This window comes from Zalophus californianus, chromosome 6, assembly GCF_009762305.2.
Source record: "Zalophus californianus isolate mZalCal1 chromosome 6, mZalCal1.pri.v2, whole genome shotgun sequence".
Classification (NCBI taxonomy): Eukaryota; Metazoa; Chordata; class Mammalia; order Carnivora; family Otariidae; genus Zalophus; species Zalophus californianus.
In genome coordinates this window covers 39563891-39582489 of record NC_045600.1, presented here as the reverse complement: position 1 = coordinate 39582489, position 18599 = coordinate 39563891, and the positions used below count along the sequence as shown (strand labels likewise).

Below are 18599 nucleotides of genomic sequence, written 5' to 3'. Positions count from 1 at the left end.
TTACTTGTGAGGTTAGAGAAAACTATAACAAAGAATCTCATATAAGGGCTATTTCCTCAAAAATATTGCAGCAATAATAAAATTATACAGTTTTCCTTATATGATCTTGAAAATTCATGAAGTCTTGGGGCACCTGGGTGGCTCAGTCGTTAAGTGTCTGCCTTCAGCTCAGGTCATGGTCCCCGGGTCCTGGGATCGAGTCCCACATCGGGCTTCCTGCTCCGTGGGAAGCCTGCTTCTCCCTCTCCCACTCCCACTGCTTGTGTTTCCTCTCTCACCATGCCTCTCTCTGTCAAATAAATAAATCTTAAAAAAAAAAAAAAAAGAAAATTCATGAAGTCTTTCAGAATAAAAAAAATCATTTTTACATCTCTACAGGTTGGTATCATGCGTGATCGTCTGATTCAGTTCATCTCTAAGCTGCAGTTTGCTGTGACCATACTTTTGGCATCATTGACTGAGAAAAAACGTCGAAAGTCAACCACCACTTTATGTATACTCAACATTGTCTTCTGTCCATTCGTGCTGGTCTTAATCATTTTCTCTACCCTGCTCTCCTCTCCCTTACTCCCCCTCTTCTCCCTTCCTTTGTTCTTGGTGGGCTTTCCCCGACCTGTTCGGATTTGGCCAGGTGCAGTGGGCACCACAGCCTGCGTGTGTGCAGACACAGTGTACTACGCCCACATGGTCCCAAGTCTGACCACCGCACTGCAGGCTGCAATGGCTGGTGGGAGTTTAGGTAAGTAAATGGGTTGTGCTTCAAAAATCCTCATTAATACATTTAAAATACAAAAAAGTGAATATGCAGAAGTCTTTTGATCCAACCATTATATAGATTCTAATACTTTGATAGATGGCAGAAGGACTATGAAATAGAAGTATCTCTCTTGCTCCTTATTTTGAGGTAAATAAAGTCATAAAAATAGTAAGGGGAAGTTTCATTAAGGTGATTTGACATTTTTTAAAGAAGATTTTCTTGAATAAAATCAGGTTATAGTTCCACCACTGAACCATGAAAACACCTTATCTCTCCAAATTTCCATGAATTTATAGTGAGTTCACTACAAGTAGATGCAATGGCTTAGGTCCATAAACAGTAAAAACTAGCTTTATATAATATCAGATTGAAGGGCTTAAGGGAGTTTGTTCGTATCTTATTAGTTACTATATAGCAATGTAAGCAGTCTGACAAGAGTACAGGGCAAGATAACAAAAGCTATGGTCAGTGATCAGTAGCCTCCCAAAGTGAAGTACTATGCAAGTATCAGCAAGAAAAAAATTTTTTTATGAGGATGAACTAATTTTATAAGTTAATGCTTTCATTGGATGCTAACTACAAATTCAACTATATTGTACTTCTCGAGGTTGGTTTTAAATAATGCCCAAGCTGATGACAGTAGTGTGTTGTCTCCTACCATATGCGTTAGCCCTTGAAACTTGTTTTAGAAATACCCAGTGACATCTTGGCAAACTGATTCCAGGTAGAATAGCAATTTCAAATTAGAATTTTAATGATATGCTTACTTGGATTGAACTTTTCTAATTATCTGTTATCTAAATATGTGAGGTAATTTAGGAAAAACTTTGTCGTACAAATTTTTTAATGAATAATCATTTTTCTTTCTCATAGAAAATATTCTACACTTTTAATCTTTTCATCCAGTTCTAATTAATGTTTATTATATAATACTGTGTCACTTGTAAAAATACCTGTGAGGTTTGACTCACATCTAAAGTAATAAATACCTGAGGTAGAAATTATACTTTATTATCAAATCAATTACACTCAGCCAAGAAGTGTGTTATGAAGTATCCCTGGGGGGAAAAAAACAATGAGATAACATTTCACACACATCTGGTTGGCAGAAATGTAAAAGTCTGACATTACCAAGTATTGGCTAGGTATGAGGAACAGGAACTTTTCACACCCAGCTGGAACGGAATATAAATTCGTATAACCACCTTGAAGAGTAAACTAATAGTCTATAGTAAAGGTGTATGTATTCCATGGCCTAGGGATTCAGTTTTAGATTCCATAATTCTAATTAGATTCTAATTCTAGAGAAACTTTTGCACATGTGTTTTGGGGTCCCCCAAGCCCATATCCAGGTTTGATGATTCACTAAGAGGACTTACAGAGCTCAATATATATTTGTACTCATGGCTACGATTTATTATAGTGAAAGGATGCAGAACAAAATCAATGAAGAGAAAAATTACGTGGGGTAAAACGGTGCAAACTTCCAGATGTCCTCTCCCGATGGAATCACACAGAACATGCTTAATTCCCCAGCCACACATTGTCACAACATGTGTGATATGGTGGCTACCAGGGAAGTTTATTTGAGACTCAGTGCCTAGGGCTTTTATTGGGGCATGGTCACGTAGGCACCCTCTGCCTAGCGTGTACCAAGATACCAGTCTCCCAGAAGGAAAGCAGTTTATACAATACAGTATAAACTGTATTGTTTGTACAAACTCTTTAGACACAATGAAACTTTTATCAGGAAGGGTGGTGAGAATTCTCCCGAAATGCAAGTTCCCAGATGCCAGCCATCAACCAACTTTGCAAGCAGGACTTCTAAAGGGTAGCAGTCAGTTCTGCTATGTTAACTCTTTACTGTACAGCATGTTGTATAAGCAGACTTGCACAAAGGTAATCCCTGCAGTATTATGTAAAACAGAAAAAAAATTGGCAATATATGGAATGTGTTTATTAATAAGAAATGAATATTCAAATTTAGCTATATTCATACAGTGAATTCTCAACTGTAGGTACGAGTGACTTGAGCTATTTGCAGCCAACATGCGCAGATCTCAGAGATGTAATGTTGAGAGAAAACTAATTTTTTAAAGTTTTTGTATAGTGTGGTAGTAGCATTTTATGTGAATTTTTTAGTACACAATACTTTGCGTGTTTATAAAAAATGTCCAAAATGCTTTAAATAAATAACTTGAAGTTGGCTTTTATACATTTTTTACATTTAGTACTTTTATACTTTTCCTACTGTATTTAGTATTTTATATAGAAGGTTCTAATTTGTTGTTTCTCTGGAAAATATATCCTTGAATTTTTATGTAGTATTACCTATAGATTTTCTCTTTTAACTGTTCCTATTCCTGTAAAGAGCTTAATTTAATGCCCCCGGTACGCAATGAACAATTGTTTGTATTCTTGACATAGAGAATAAAAGGAGCTATGAATCAGTTCCAAGTGTCTTATCAGTTTTGAAGATTCACATGGCAGAATAAAACAAGCTTGAATATTACTTAATTTTTTTTTTTTCTAATTTGTTTTAGGTCTCCTCTTACCTGGGTCTCATTACTTGGGCCGTTTTCAGGATCGTTTAATATGGATAATGATTCTAGAATGTGGTTATACTTACTGCTGTATTAACATTAAGGTCAATATACATTTGAAACCTCTCTAGTATTTTCATAGCACACGTGTACAATTTTACCTGTTACAGACACATCATACACTTAATAGCTCAACTTAAGAGTATCAATTAATTACCTGTGAAAACACCTAGGGATTTTTAAAGTGTATTTCAGTATGCACATATTGATAGGTGGACTAGTGTTGATTGTATAATAGAGCATAGTAACAAAATGTACCTGCCCCCTTTCTGTCCAGGCTTGTTCTTTATAACCTTATCTAGTTGCACATCTCAAAAGTATGACTCAGTAATATTTTTTCTCTCCTATATCACATAAGCATTTTCAACTTAATAAAAAACCTCTTCTGATCCTTACTACCCTACCTGCTACACCATGTCTTTCTCCTCTTTTTAAAGCAAGGTGCCTTAATAGAATTGCTTATAATCAAATCTCAAATTTCATTTCTCTCATTTTCTCTTCAACTTACTCTGTTTTTGACCCTGTTACCTATTACTGTACCAAAACTACTCTTGTCAGCGTCTCTAATGGCTATCACATTGCTAAATCCAATGATCAGTTCTCAGACCTGGTCTTGCTTGACCTGTCTGCAGCATTTGACACAGTGCCTTTTAGCTTGTTTCATGGGTTAGTCCTTGTCAGTCTCCTTTCATGGGTCCTTCTCTTTTCCTTGACCTCCTTTTTTTTCTTTAAGATTTTATTTATTAGAGAGCACGAAAAAGGGGGAGAGGGAGAAGGAGAAGCAGCCACCCCACTGAGCAGGGAGCTAGAATCGGGGCTCAGCCCCAGGACCCTGGGATCATGACCTGAGCCCAAGGCAGATGCTTACCCGACTGAGCCACCCAGGCGCTCCTTTTTTCCTTGACCTCTTAACATCAGACTACCCCAGAGCCTAGCAGTCCTTGGTGACAACTCCATCCTTCTGGTTGCTCAGCCGCAAAACATTTGGGCTTTAGTGCCGTGATAGTTCCCTCCTGTTGACCTTCATACCCCATAGGCAGTCCAACAAGAAATGCTGTTGGCCCTGTCTTTAAGCCATATCCTGTATCCCACCACTCCTCACCACCCTACTATTAGCTATCTTTATCTCTTCCCTGGGTAATTGCAATACCGCCTAATTGGTCTCCCTGCTTCTTTCTACCTGTTCCTCCCTATAGTCTGTTCTCAACTAGAGTAATCTTTAGTATCTTACTCATTTCATGTCACTTCTCTACTCAAAACCCTACAATGGATCTCTTTTTAATTCAGAGTAAAAGCCAAGGCCCTAAATGGTCAGGCTCTCTATTTCCTCTTGGCCTCATCTACTACTTGAATCCTCTCACTCTGCTCCAGCCTACTGGCTGTTCTTTCTACCTGGAATGCTCTTCCTACATAACCACACAGCTAACTCCCTTACCACCTTCAAGTCTTTGCTCAAATGTCACCTCAGTGAGATCTGCTCTTGCTAGCCTATTTAAAATTGTATTCCCACTCCCGTTCTGGCACTCCCAGAACCCCTTGGCTTGCTTTACTTTTTCTATTTTTCTAGCACTTATACCTTCTAACAAACTATATAATTTATTTATTTTCATTGTTGATTGTCTGTGTCCCTTTACTCCATAATGTAATTGTCACAACGGCAGCGATCTCTGTTTGAAGGGATATATCCCAAGCCCCTGGAACAGTGTCTGGCACATAATAGGCCCTTGATAAATATTTGTTGAATGAATAGTGGTGAATGAATGAATTTTTTTGTCTTAGCACAGATGGGATAAAATTACTGGTGACTAATAAGCTTTTTCTTTAGCCCAGTGGTTCTCAAAATTCAGTTCTCCAGATTAGGAATATTAACATCTCCTGGAGCTTATTAGAAATGGACAATCTTGGGTACCACCTCAGACCTTCTGAATCAGAAACTAGAGGAGGGCCCAGCAACCTAGGTTTTAACTACCCTCCAGTGATTCTGACTCACCTAAAGTTTGAGAACCTAGTCTACCTGTATAAGTGAGAGAAGGCAAAATCTCATACAAAATATTGAGGGCATAAAAAAAAATGTTTAAAAAAATATTGAGGGCATTTTCATTGCTTCATTTAGGCTCTATTTTTAAAATGGTATGTTTTATAATGCCTAATAAAGTGGATCCTTTATTGATCTTTTGTGCTCTATTATATGTGTAAGAATACACTTTTTGATGGCAGTCCTTTTTTCTTTTCATTTTTTTGGACACAAGGTGGCTTAGCAGTACCATCTTACCAACATTTATATGTTATGTGCTTTAAAGTTTACAAAGCACTTTTTAAAAAATTATTCATTTATTTATTTATTTATGTTTAGAGAGAGATTGTGAGGGGGGAGGGGCAGAGGGAGAGGTAGAGAGAGAATGTGAAGCAGGCTCCATGCTCAGTGCAGAGCTGGATGTGGGGCTTGATCTCACAACCCTGGAATCATGATCTGAGTCAAAATCAAGAGTCCGATACTTAACTGACTGAGCCACCCAGGCACCCCAACAAAGCACTTTTATTACTTAAATCTTCACAACCCTATGTGCTAGGATTAGTTTTCTTTGAAAGAGAAAAGGAATCTCAGGATAAGTGATCTACTCAAGATTGTGTGCAAACACCTGGTAAAGAAAGCCATGATTTAAAAATGGCTTCTGATGTTCACATTCCATGTTCTTTCTCTGGATCCTAATACAACCTGACAGCATTGTGTTTTATTAAAGACACTGGTAATTTTGTAAAAATGTATAAATAAGTAAACAATGAGAGCAATAATAATAGTAAACAGTGATCGGATACATCCTCTTCAAGTGATTCCTCATAAAGAAGTAATAAAAATGTGTTTAAAATTCACATAAAAACACATTCAGGGGTGCCTGGGTGATGCAGTCAGTAGCGTATCAGACTCTTGGTTTCTTTCTTTTTTTTTTTTTAAAGATTTTATTTATTTCAGAGAGAGAATGAGAGATAGAAAGCACGAGAGGGAAGAGGGTCAGAGGGAGAAGCAGACTCCCCGCTGAGCAGGAAGCCCGATGTGGGACTCGATCCCGGGACTCCAGGATCATGACCCAAGCCGAAGGCAGTCGCTTAACCAGCTGAGCCACCCAGGCACCCCAGACTCTTGGTTTCATCTTGGGTCATGATCTCAGGGTCATGGGATTGAGCTGCACATTGGGCTCCGCACTGGGCACAGAGTCTGCTTGGGACTCTCTCCCTCTCCTACCCCTGCCCCCCTCAAATAAATGGATAAATCTTTAAAAAATAAACACATTCATGGTATTCATTCTATCAACATATATTTGTTGCATACCAGTACTGTGTCAAGTACTGGTTTAGGCACTGCAGACATAGTAGCAACCAAAAGAGAGCTGCTTTATGGGATTTACATTATAGTTGGAGGAGACAGACAGTAACCAAACACATAAATACATAAATCTGTATGATGATAATGTTATTATAATTAAAAAACTGGAACAGGAAAATGATTGAATAAATTATGGCATATCCATACATTAGAATAATGCTGTCATATAAAGTAGGATACAAAACTACTGTGTATGCTATATAATTCCAATTTTGCCTTTACCCTCCAAAAAAATTTTATATTTAAAACAGTTTTGGGGGGCACCTGAGTGGCTCAGTCAGTTAAGTATCTGCCTTCAGCTGGGGTCATGATCTCAGGGTCCTGGGATCAGGCCTTGCATCAGGCTCCCTGCTAAGCGGGGAGCCTGCTTCTCCCTCTCCCTCTGCCACCCTCCCTGCTTGTGGTCTCTCACTTTCTCTCCCTCTGTCTCTGTCAAATAAATAAATAAAATCTTAAAAGTTTTTTGTAAGTGTGATTCAACCTTCACTATACATAGAGTCTTTCAAAATTATGGTCATAGCCAATTTTGCCAATTTCTAGTGGCATGTCTATAATTTCTTTTAAGATAGCATAATTTTTCATCTCTGTGTGCAGCACCAAATGTGCTAAAGTACCAATAAGTTTGAGTAAAGGTGTAGCTCTTCAGTTAAAGAAATTTTTTTGCACTTTCCATATTTTCATTATGAGAATCCAACCCATGGGCATATACAAAAGTAGTTGCTTTTCTCTGTGTAATAAGTGATCATAAGCTCAAGTACTTCTTATTTCTTCTTTAGGGGTTAGAATTGCAAGAGACATCCTGTCATACTGCTGAAGCTCAAAGAGTTGATGAAGTTTTTCAAAGTGCCTTTGAACAAGAATATTCAAGAATATGTTCTATTAATGAACACTTTGGAAATGTCTTGACACCCTGTACTGTTTTGCCAGTAAAACTCTATTCTGATGCCAGGAACGTTCTATCTGGCATAATTGATTCTCATGATAATTTAAAAGAATTTAAAGGTGACCTTATTAAAGTACTTGTGTGGATACTCGTCCAGTACTGTTCCAGAAAGCCCAGCGTGCAGGAGGTTGTTCACAAAACTGAAAATAAAGGGAAAGCATCTCTAACAATCCTGCCTGCTTTGAATGCTTCACCACAAACCCAATCCCCAGAAGACACAGATAGTTTAAATTCAGAAATTTTGGATGATTGGTCTGATGATAATGTTTTTGGGGTTGAGCCAACTATCAGAAAAGGAAAAGAAGAAAAAAATCAATTAAAAGTTGTATCAGGTATAAATTTGCCTATTCCAGGATCAGTAGAATCACAGGGGGTTGGTGATCATTCTATAGGCACAGTTCCTGAAAACAGTCTTTACGAGTCAGTTATATTGGGATACCCTGTTGTTGACAAAGGAAAACAAAAAGATGTGGCATATATCCCTCTCATGGAATTCAGTTGTTCTCATTCTCACTTGTTAAGCTTACCTGAAGAGTGGACATCTAACTGTTTGCCTAATTCCAAAATGAGGGAGATGAGCTCATTATTTCCAGAAGAGTGGTACCAATTTGTTTTAAGGCAGTTGGAATGTTTACATTCAGAACAAAATGCTTCAAATGTACTGGAAGAAATTGCAAAGGACAAAGTTTTAAAAGACTTCTATGTTCATGCAGTAATGACTTGTTATTTTAGTTTATTTGGAGTAGACAATATGGTTCCCAGTCCTGGTCATATATTGAGAGTTTACAGTGGTGTTTTGCCTTGGTCTCTTGCCTTGGATTGGCTCACAGAAAAGCCAGAACTGTTCCAGCTAGCACTGAAAGCTTTCAGGTAATTCATTTTGATTATACATAAACTATGACTGACAGAAAAATATTGATTTTTTTTAACCTAGAAGGAGATACGTCTTCATTTCTAACTTTAGAAAATAATCACTTTCCTAAAAATGAAAAAAAAATGCTTAGTATGTACTGTGATTATATCAGGAGTACATTTTAATTTCTACTTCCTTTTTGTTTATGTGGAGAACCTATTTTTTCATATGGCTTATTGGATTTCTTCACTTTCACTTCACTCCATCATTTCTCCCTGATCTTTTTATCTGGAATATGTATGATTTTAGTGCAATGTCTTAAAAATATCGGTTGAACAAACTTCATCTATAAAGTTGATCTTATAAATTTTATTAAAAATTCTAAAGTTCTTTGTTTCTTCATTTTCAAGGTATACTCTGAAACTAATGATTGATAAAGCAAGCTTAGGTCCAATAGAAGACTTTAAAGAGCTGATTAACTGCCTTGAAGAATATGAAACTGACTGGTACATTGGTTTGGTATCTGATGAAAAGTGGAAGGAAGCAATTTTACAAGAAAAACCATACTTGTTTTCTCTGGGATATGACCCTAATATGGTAAGGTTAAAAATGTGTTTTTAAACATTTTCATATATTGACCTTAAAGAACTAAAGTATTTGAACTAAGTGTAAGTGATAGAACATTCTGGGTATGGATATATTAATCATATCATTAAGGCATTTTGTGACTTTATGGCCAACAGAGTACAATCCTAGAATAACTGATTATTTACTTTTGCAAACCTAATATGCGCTAATTAAAAATGTGTAGCCATTGTGCAGTAACTGACCTATAAGGTAACCAAGTAAACTTAATTTTCTATAACATCTTTGACTGAATGGATTATATTCCTATGCCAAATTTGAGTCATGAATTATCACTTTGGATTTGACTCCTAGAAGAAAAATTATAAGTGTCAAAGTATTCCTTTTGCTGATATCAGTGTTTTATCTGAAGCAAATCTGACCTGTGAAAATTCAGAGACTCCAAATAGGGAATAACTTTTTTTTTAAAGAAATCAGTAGCTGTTCTCATTACATTTAAACTGTCATCAGGTGTGCACAATGTGATTCAATGTTACATGCTCATTGTAGGTTTCATATCTGGCATTGCAGCTCCATAGATGTGCTCCCCATCAAAAATAATGAAAGTCGGTTTTAAAAAACAACCATTTAAAGACTTGGAAATGGTCCTAAGGGCATATGCAAATGAAGAAACATTTATTCAAAAGTTTCAACTAAAACCCAGGAAGAATAGTGAGAGACTATTCCTTCCCAACTCAACAAGATAGAAACTCCTCAGATTGATCTAAACAAGAAGGGTCTCCTCTCACTTCAGCTCCTAGTTGGAAGACTGTTTTCCTGGGAGAGTCAGGGCTTCACATTTCTTATCTTACCTCCAGCTACCTGTTCTGAGGCTGGGTTCTGGGTATGTGTCGTTAAGAGGTGAGAATTCCTTTCTGGCCAACCCATCTCTTTGGATAGAGGCTTTACTCTGGACTTGGTGCCACTGAGAATAATGGGGCCCTGGCCACCCTTACCTCCTTGGAAGATGGAGGTTCCACACTGGGAGAGGCAAGCCAAGAAGACCTGTGGTTATTGCTCCCCTTCTACCTCCTAAAGCAGAGGTGTCTCTCGGAGAGAAGCATGCCATTGTCTCACCCCCAGATACGGAGCTCTGGCTAAGACATTTTGCCCAGTGGGGGGAAGCAGACCATTAAAAACAGAGGGAGAACTCTAAATGTCTCCCAAAGGAAATTATTTTACTTGCAACAGTGTGAATACATAGACACCTAAGATGCTCTCAAAAACAACGGAGCTTGTGGTAAAGAGTAATTAAGGGGCTACTGGTAAATTTGTTAGAGACATAAACTAAACTGTAGGCTGAATATGTAAATAGAACCAGGGAAAGAAACAGTAGAGAAGAGCCCTCCTGGGGTAAAAAAATGTGCCCACGTTTAATTGGAACAGTCTGTGAAACAATTCACTTCCCAGGTCATTGTTGAAAACATAAAGCAACCACCTGGCAATCATTGGAGCTTAGCAGCTGGGTGAGAAATTAATAGATGAAGAGAGCCCAGCTAAAACCACTGCCATCTCATGGTAACTGTGGACATTCACAAGGCTGCAGTCCCTGAGGAACCAAAATCAAAGGCTTCACACTTGTGGGGGAAGTAGGGATTAACTTCACTAAAGTCATCCAGCCGCTTACTAAACTAATAAGCAAATAAATAACAAGCCCTGGGGTGGGGGAGGGCAGGGGTCAATGCTCAGAACTGTGGTGGTGTTATATAAAATGTCCAATATTGAACACAAATTATAGGACATAAAAAGAAACAGGAAAGTCAGACCCAAACACCAGGAGGGAAAATTGCCTATGAGTGACTAGATGTCAGGTTTAACAAAGATTTCAAAGTAGTCATTATAAAAATGTTCAAAGGACTTAAAGAAACCATGCTTAGGGGCGCCTGGGTGGCTCATTTGTTGGGCATCTGCCTTGGACGTGGCATGGTCCCGGCGTCCTGGGATCGAGCCCCGCATGGGCCTCCCTGTTCTGCGAGAAGCCCGCTTCTCCCTCTCCCACTCCCCCTGCTTGTGTTCCCTCTCTCACTGTGTCTCTCTCTGTCAAATAAATAAATAAAATCTTTAAAAAAAAAAAAAAGAAACCATGCTTAAAGAAGAAAACAAAGTGGATATAGAAGGAAAATACCTTAATAATAAGGTCACATATGACAGCCCACAGCCAACATCATACTCAGTGGTGAAAAGCTGAAAGCTTTTCCTGTATGATTAGGAACAAGACAAGGATGCCACTCTTGCCACTTTTATTCAACATAGTATTATAGGTCCTGCTCCAGCAATTAGGCAAGAAAAAGAAATAAAGTCATCCAATTTGGAAAGGAAGAATTAAAACTCTTACTATTTGTAGATGTCATATTATATATAAAAAGTCCTAAGTACTCCACCAAAAAACTTAGAAATAATAAGTGAATTTAGTAAAGTTACAGGATACAAAATCACCTATACACAAATCTGTTGTGTTTCTATACACCAATAGCAAGCTATTAGAAGAAGAAGTTAAGAAAACAATTTACAATTACATCAAAAAAATAAAATACCTTGGAGTAAGTTTAACCAAGGAAGTGAAAGACCTGTACATTGAAAACTGTAAGACATTGATTCAAGAAATTGAAGAAGACACAAATAAATGGAAAGATGGATTGGAAGAATTAGTACTATTAAAATGTGCAGGGCGCCTGGGTGGCTCAGATGGTTAAGCGTCTGCCTTCGGCTCAGGTCATGATCCCAGGGTCCTGGGATCGAGTCCCACATCGGGCTCCCTGCTCCTTGGGAGCCTGCTTCTCCCTCTGCTTCTCTCTCTCATGAATAAATAAATAAATCTTTAAAAAAAAAAAAAAAAAAAAAAAAAAAATAAAATGTGCATACTACCCAAAGCAGTCTACAGATTCACTGCAATTCCTATCAAAACTCCAGTGGCATTTTTCACAGAAATAAACAGACTCCTAAAATTTATATGGGACCACAAAAGACCCCTAATACCCAAAGCAATCTTGAGAAAGACCAAAGCTGGAAGCATCATGCTCCCTTATATCAATGTATTGTTAGGCCTGTATCATATAGAAATGTGATATATTTGCCAATAATTGCAGAATGGAAGTCAGTGGAAACAAAGCTGTATTAAGCAAAAGAAATGATTCCAGATGATAACTTGAATCATAGGAATAAAGGAGAACCAGAAATGATAAAAAGTTAATGTAGCAAAAGCAGTAAATATATACTTGTTCCCTTTCAGTTTCTTTAAAAGACATAAAAGTATGTAAAATAATTATAATAATATATTATTAGGCTTGGAACATTATAGATGTAATATGTATAACAATACCACAAAAAGGGGCAAAAGGAGAATAGAATTGTACAGGATTATTGTTTCTTATCTCACCAGAATTAGTGTAAACTAATGCTGATTCTGATAAGTTATTTATGGCAAGCCCTAGAGCAACCACTGAGGAAATAACTTATTTTAAGTAAAAAAAATCATTAAATTAAAATTCTTTATTAGAAGATATACACTCAATGCAAAAGAAACCAGTAAAAGAGGACTAGAGGGACAAAAAAAAAGATGAGATATAAAAGACAAAAGGAAAATGACAGACTTAAATCCTGCTATATCAATAGCAACATTAAAAGATTAAACAGTTGAAAGGCAGAGATTGTCAGACTGGATAAAAAAACAAACTGAAGGGGCGCCTGGGTGGCTCAGTCGTTAAGCGTCTACCTTCCGCTCAGGTCATGATTCCAGGGTGCTGGAATCAAGCCCCGCATCAGGCTCCCTGCTCAGTGGGAAGCCTGCTTCTCCCTCTGCTTCTCTCCCTCTCTCTCTCTCCCTCTGTCTCTCATGAATAAATAAATAAAATATTAAAAATCCCTACAAATACAAACTACCGAAAATGACTCAATTAGAAGTAGATAATCTGACCAGATCTATAACAACTAAAGAGATTGAATTAGTAATCAAAATACTAACTGTAAAAAAAATCTGAAAACTATATGGCTTTGTTACATAATTCTACCAAGTATTTTATTTTATTTTATTTTAAGATTTTATTTATTTGACACAGAGAGACAGCGAGAGAGAGAACACAAGCAGGAGGAGTGGTAGAGGGAGAAGCAGGCTTCCTGCTGAGCAGGGAGACTGATGCCGGGCTCTATCCCAGGACCTTGGGATCATGACCTGAGCCGAAGACAGACGCTTAATGACTGAGTCACCCAGGCGCTCCCCCCGCCCCAAGTATTTTAAAGAATAATACCAGTTCTTCATAAACTCTTCCAAAAAAAAAAAAAGAAGTAAAAGGAACAAACCAATGCATTCTCTAAAGCCTGTATTACCCTGATACCAAAAGCTTATAAAAACATTACAAGGAGAGAAAACTACAGACTAATATCTTTTATCAAGGTGGATGCAGAAATTTGTAACAAAATAATAGCAAGCTGAATCCAGCCACATACAAAAAGAATTATACCCCATGACCAAGTGGTATTTATCCCAGGAATTCAAGGTTTCTTTAACATCGAAAAATCAATGTAATATACCATATCAATTGAATTAAAAAAAAACATGTAATCATCTCAGTAGACACAGAAAAAGCATTTGACAAAATCCAATACCCTTTCGTACTAAAAATAATTAAACTAGGAATAGCAAGGAGTTTCCTCAATTTGATAAAGGCATCTATGAAAAACCCACAGTTAACATCATACTTATTGGTGAAAAGCTGAATCCTTCCCTTAAGATCAGTAATAAGACAAGGATTTCATTCACCATTTTTATTAAACATCATATTAGAGATTCTAGCCAAGGTAATTAAGCAAGAAAAAAAAGATACTCAGAAAGGAAGAAGTGAAATTATCTCTGATCTTGCATATAGAAAAATCTAAGGAATCCTTTAAAAAACTTAAAACTAATAAGTTCAGCATGGTTACAGGATACAAGATAAACATAAAAAAATCTATTGTATTTCCATACACTAGGAATGAACAATCTAAAAACGAAGTTAAGAAAACAATTCTACTTAATAATACTTAGGAAGAAATTTAACAAGAAAAGCACGAAACATGTTCTCTGAAAACTATAAAACATTGTTGAAAGGAGTAATTTAAGATTTAATAAAATGAAAAAACATCCCATGTTCATGGCTCAAAATGATGCAATGACAATACTCCCCAGTTGATTCACAGATTTGGTACAATCCCTATCAGAATCTCAGCTGGCTTTTTTGTGACATTGCAAGCTGATTCTAAAATTCGTATGGAATTTCAAAGGACCCTGAATATACAGAACAATCTTTTTTTTTTTTTTTAAGATTTTATTTCTTTGACAGAGACAGTGAGAGAGGGAACACAAGCAGGGGCAGAGGGAGAGGGAGAAGCAGGCTTCCTGCGGAGCAGGGAGCCTGATGCCGGGCTCAATCCCAGGACCCTGGGATCATGACCTGAGCTGAAGGCAGACACATAACGACTGAGCCACCAAGGCACCCCTATACAGAACAATCTTAAACAAAATTGTCAGACTAACACAAATTTCATAACTTTGTACAAACCAACAGTAATTAAGACAGTATGGCAATAGCATAAAGATAGAGATAAAAATCAAGGAAATTGAATCAAAATCTAGAAATAAACCCATGTGGCTGTGATCAACTGATTTTAACAAGGGTGCCAAGACCATTCTAAGGGGAAAGAACAGTCTTTTCAACAAATGGTGTTGAGACTGATAGCCACATTCAAAAGGATGTCATTGGACCCTGTATTAGTTTTCAGAGCTGCTGCAACAAATTACTGCAAACTGGGTGGCTTAAAACAACAGAAATTTATTCTCTCACAGTTCTAGAGGTCAAAATCTTGAAATCAAGATGCCAGCAGGGCCAATCTCTGTACAGAGGCTTTAGGGGAGAATCTTGCCTCTTCCAGCTGCTGGTGACTCCTGGTATTCCTTGGCTTGTGACAGCATAACTCCAATCTCTGTTTCTGTCTTCACACGGACACCTTTCCTATATCCCCCTATGTCAGTTCTCCTGTCCCTTTCTAAGGACACCAACCACTGTATTTAGGGCCACCTAAATTCAGGATGATCTCATCTCAAGATTCTTAATTATATCTGCAAAGACATATTTCAAACAAGATTTACAGATACCATGGATTAAGGCTGAGATATATCTTCTTTGAGGGATACCATTCAACCAACTGCAGGCTGTTACTTCATACTATATACAAAAATGAACTCAAAATAAATCAAAGACCTAAATATAAGAGCTAACACCATAAAAATCATAGAAGAGAAAATAGGAGTGAATCTGTATGATCTCAAATATGGAAGTGGATTCTGAAATATAACACCAAAAACATGAAAACAAAACAAAAATAGATAGGACTTAATCAAAAGTAAAAACTTTTGTGCTTCAAAAGATAGAATCAAGAAAGTGAAAAGACGGGCGCCTGGGTGGCTCAGTTGGTTAAGCGACTGCCTTTGGCTCAGGTCGTGATCCTGGAGTCCAGGGATCAAGTCCCACATCGGGCTCCCTGCTCAGTGGGGGGTCTGCTTCTCCCTCTGACCCTCTTCCCTCTCATGCTGTCTGTCTCTCATTATCTCTCTCAAATAAATAAATAAAATCTTTTAAAAGAAAGTGAAAAGACAACTCACAGAATGGGAAAAATATTTGCATATATCTGATAAGGGGCTTGTTACTAGGATATTTAAAGAACTCTTACAATGCAATAATAAAAAAGACATTTTTATTTAAAATATGAGCAAAGGATCTCTATAGATATTTCTTCAAAAGAGATATACAAATGGCGCAATAAATAAGCCCATGAAAAGATGTTCAATATCATTTGTCATGAGAGAAATGCAAACCAAAACCACAATATGATACCACTTTATACAAGGACATACTACAATGGCTGAAATCAAAAAGTCAAATAAGTATTGGTGGGGATATGGAGAATTAGAACTCTAATACAGTGCTGGCAGAAATGTAAAATGGTACAACCATTTGGAAAATATTTTGGCAGTTTCTTAAATGATTAAAGTTAGAGTTACCATATGACTCAGTAATTCCACTCCTAGGTATATACCCAAGAGAAATGAAAGCATAGATCCACATAGAAACTTGTACATGGATGTTTATAGCAGCATTATTCATAACTGACAAAAGGTGGAAACAACCGAACTATCCATCAACTGATGAATCAAAAAGCAAATTGTGGTTTATCCATACAATGGAATATGTATGCAATATCCATACATACAATGTGGCTTATTCACCACAAAAAGGAATAAAGTACTGATATATGCTACAACATGAATGAGCCTTGAAAATATTATGTTAAGTTAAGCCAGTCACAAAAGACCATTATGATCCCATTCATATGATAACTCCATATAAGGCAAAACTATAGAACTAGAAAGTACATTAGTGGTTGCTTATGACGGGGAGAATGAAAGGATAGAGTAATAACTAAAGAGCACAAGTTTCTTTTTGAGATCATGAAAATGTTCTAAAATTGTGGAGATAGTTATATATATTTGAATATACTAAAAAAACTATTGAGGGGCGCCTGGGTGGCTCAGTTGTTAGGCGTCTGCCTTCGGCTCAGGTCATGATTTCAGGGTCCTGGGATCGAGCCCCGCATCGGGCTCCCTGCTCCATGGGAAGCCTGCTTCTCCCTCTCCCACTCCCCCTGCTTGTGTTCCCTCTCTCGCTGTGTGTCTCTCTCTCTCTCTCTGTCAAATAAATAAATAAAATCTTTAAAAAATAAAAAAAATAAAAAAACTATTGAATTACACACTTTACATGAGTAAATTGTATGGAATGTGAATTATATCTCAATAAAACTTTTAAAAAGAGCCTATTGTGGGGGCGCCTGGGTGGCTCAGTTCGTTAAGCGACTGCCTTCCACTCAGGTCATGACCCCAGGGTCCTGGGATCAAGACCCGCACCGGGCTCCCTGCTCGACGGGAGGCCTGCTTCTCCCTCTCCCATTCCCCCTGCTTGTGTTCCCTCTCTTGCTGTCTCTCTCTCTCTCTGTCAATTAAATAAATAAAATCTTTTAAAAAAAAAGCCTATTGTGTGATTGTCCACTGTCTACTATCTATGACTAATGCATTGTTGAGGCCAGATGGGGTGAAGGAATAGAGAAGGAAAGAGAAGTAGATGAGATTTTGCTGTTTGGTTTATTGAATGAATGGCTGTCATTTCAAGCTTATTCAGAGAGCTACCAAATAGAGGTGATTCTTGATTCTGAAGACAAGTAACTCATGTGTATATTTTAATACACCATTTTCTGTTTAACTTTGCCTAACTACAATGGAATTTTTCTCAAAGTTTATAAATAAAATGTGAAGGCCTGAATATAACTTTTTCTTCTCCTCCCCCACCCCCCTTTTATACTTTAAAGGGAGTTTACACTGGGAGAGTACTTACCCTTCAAGAATTGTTGATCCAAGTTGGGAAGTTAAATGCTGAAGCTGTTAGAGGTCAGTGGGCCAATCTGTCATGGGAATTGCTTTATGCCACAAACGATGATGAGGAGCGATATAGTATACAAGCTCATCCACTACTTTTAAGAAACCTTACGGTACAAGCAGCTGATCCTCCCCTGGGATATCCAATTTATTCTTCAAAACCTCTTCCCATACATTTGTATTAGAGCCCATTTTGACTTATAAGTGTATTGTCATCAAATGAGATGTTTTTATTTTTTCATTTTAGAAAAGTAACAACGTGATTCCTCATAACTTCACTGGACTTCTCTTTCTCCTCCTACAAGTCAGATACCTGAGAAAAGCTAAGCTCTGTAAAGTTGATTCTCTCAGCTATCTTAATGTTTAAAAAACAAACTGTCTAACATAAAAGTTAGAAATAGTTGGCCAACATTTGCGCCCTATGGATTGTGGTAGGCTTTAGCAAATATAAATCATTTGTATAAGATTAGGTAATGAATTTATTAATGCTTTCTTAAATATGTCATAGGTGGCTTGCCTTATAGAAGTCAACAACTATGTAATTTTTACATTCCTAGAAGATATACACACATATCAGTGTTTTCATGTAATGATAATGGATCCTACTGAAGGTTGCATAATGTGTATTTATTTATTTGAAATATTAAATTTTATAGTATTTTCAAAACTTTGTGCTGTTTTGTTTTGACATTTAATATGGTCTGAGTGTTTTCATATAATCTATTCATTTTCTTTTCATATACTTCAATAAGGTTTCAATTCAGAATCCTTAAAACTTTTTTTTAAAAGATTTTTTATTTATTTATTTGACAGAGAGAGACATAGCAAGAGGGGGAACACAAGCAGCAGGGGGAGTGGGAGAGCAGGGAGCCTGACACGGGGCTCAATCCCAGGACCCTAGGATCATGACCTGAGCCGAAGGCAGACGCTTAACAACTGAGCCACTCAGGCGCCCCAAACCTTAAAAACTTTTAATAAA

At 37.2% G+C, this 18599-nt stretch overlaps 1 protein-coding gene across 3 annotated transcripts in view; it reads left to right on the top strand.

Annotated features, from left to right (window-relative positions):
• The window catches only part of PCNX4 (pecanex 4), a 36417-nt gene extending 18119 nt beyond the window's left edge, over positions 1-18298 (top strand). The window contains exons 7-12 of one of the 3 annotated variants that reach the window (XM_027570611.2): positions 379-739; positions 3301-3404; positions 7519-8555; positions 8949-9135; positions 17554-17632; positions 17868-18298. In XM_027570611.2, coding sequence (XP_027426412.1) covers positions 379-739; positions 3301-3404; positions 7519-8555; positions 8949-9135; positions 17554-17632; positions 17868-17875 — 1776 coding nt within the window. In that variant the 3' untranslated portion in view covers positions 17876-18298. Of the gene's footprint in view, positions 1-378; positions 740-3300; positions 3405-7518; positions 8556-8948; positions 9136-17553 lie in introns of all 3 variants that reach the window. The other 2 variants (XM_027570610.2, XM_027570612.1) reach the window with 2 other exon arrangements.
• The last annotated feature ends 301 nt before the right edge of the window (positions 18299-18599 follow it).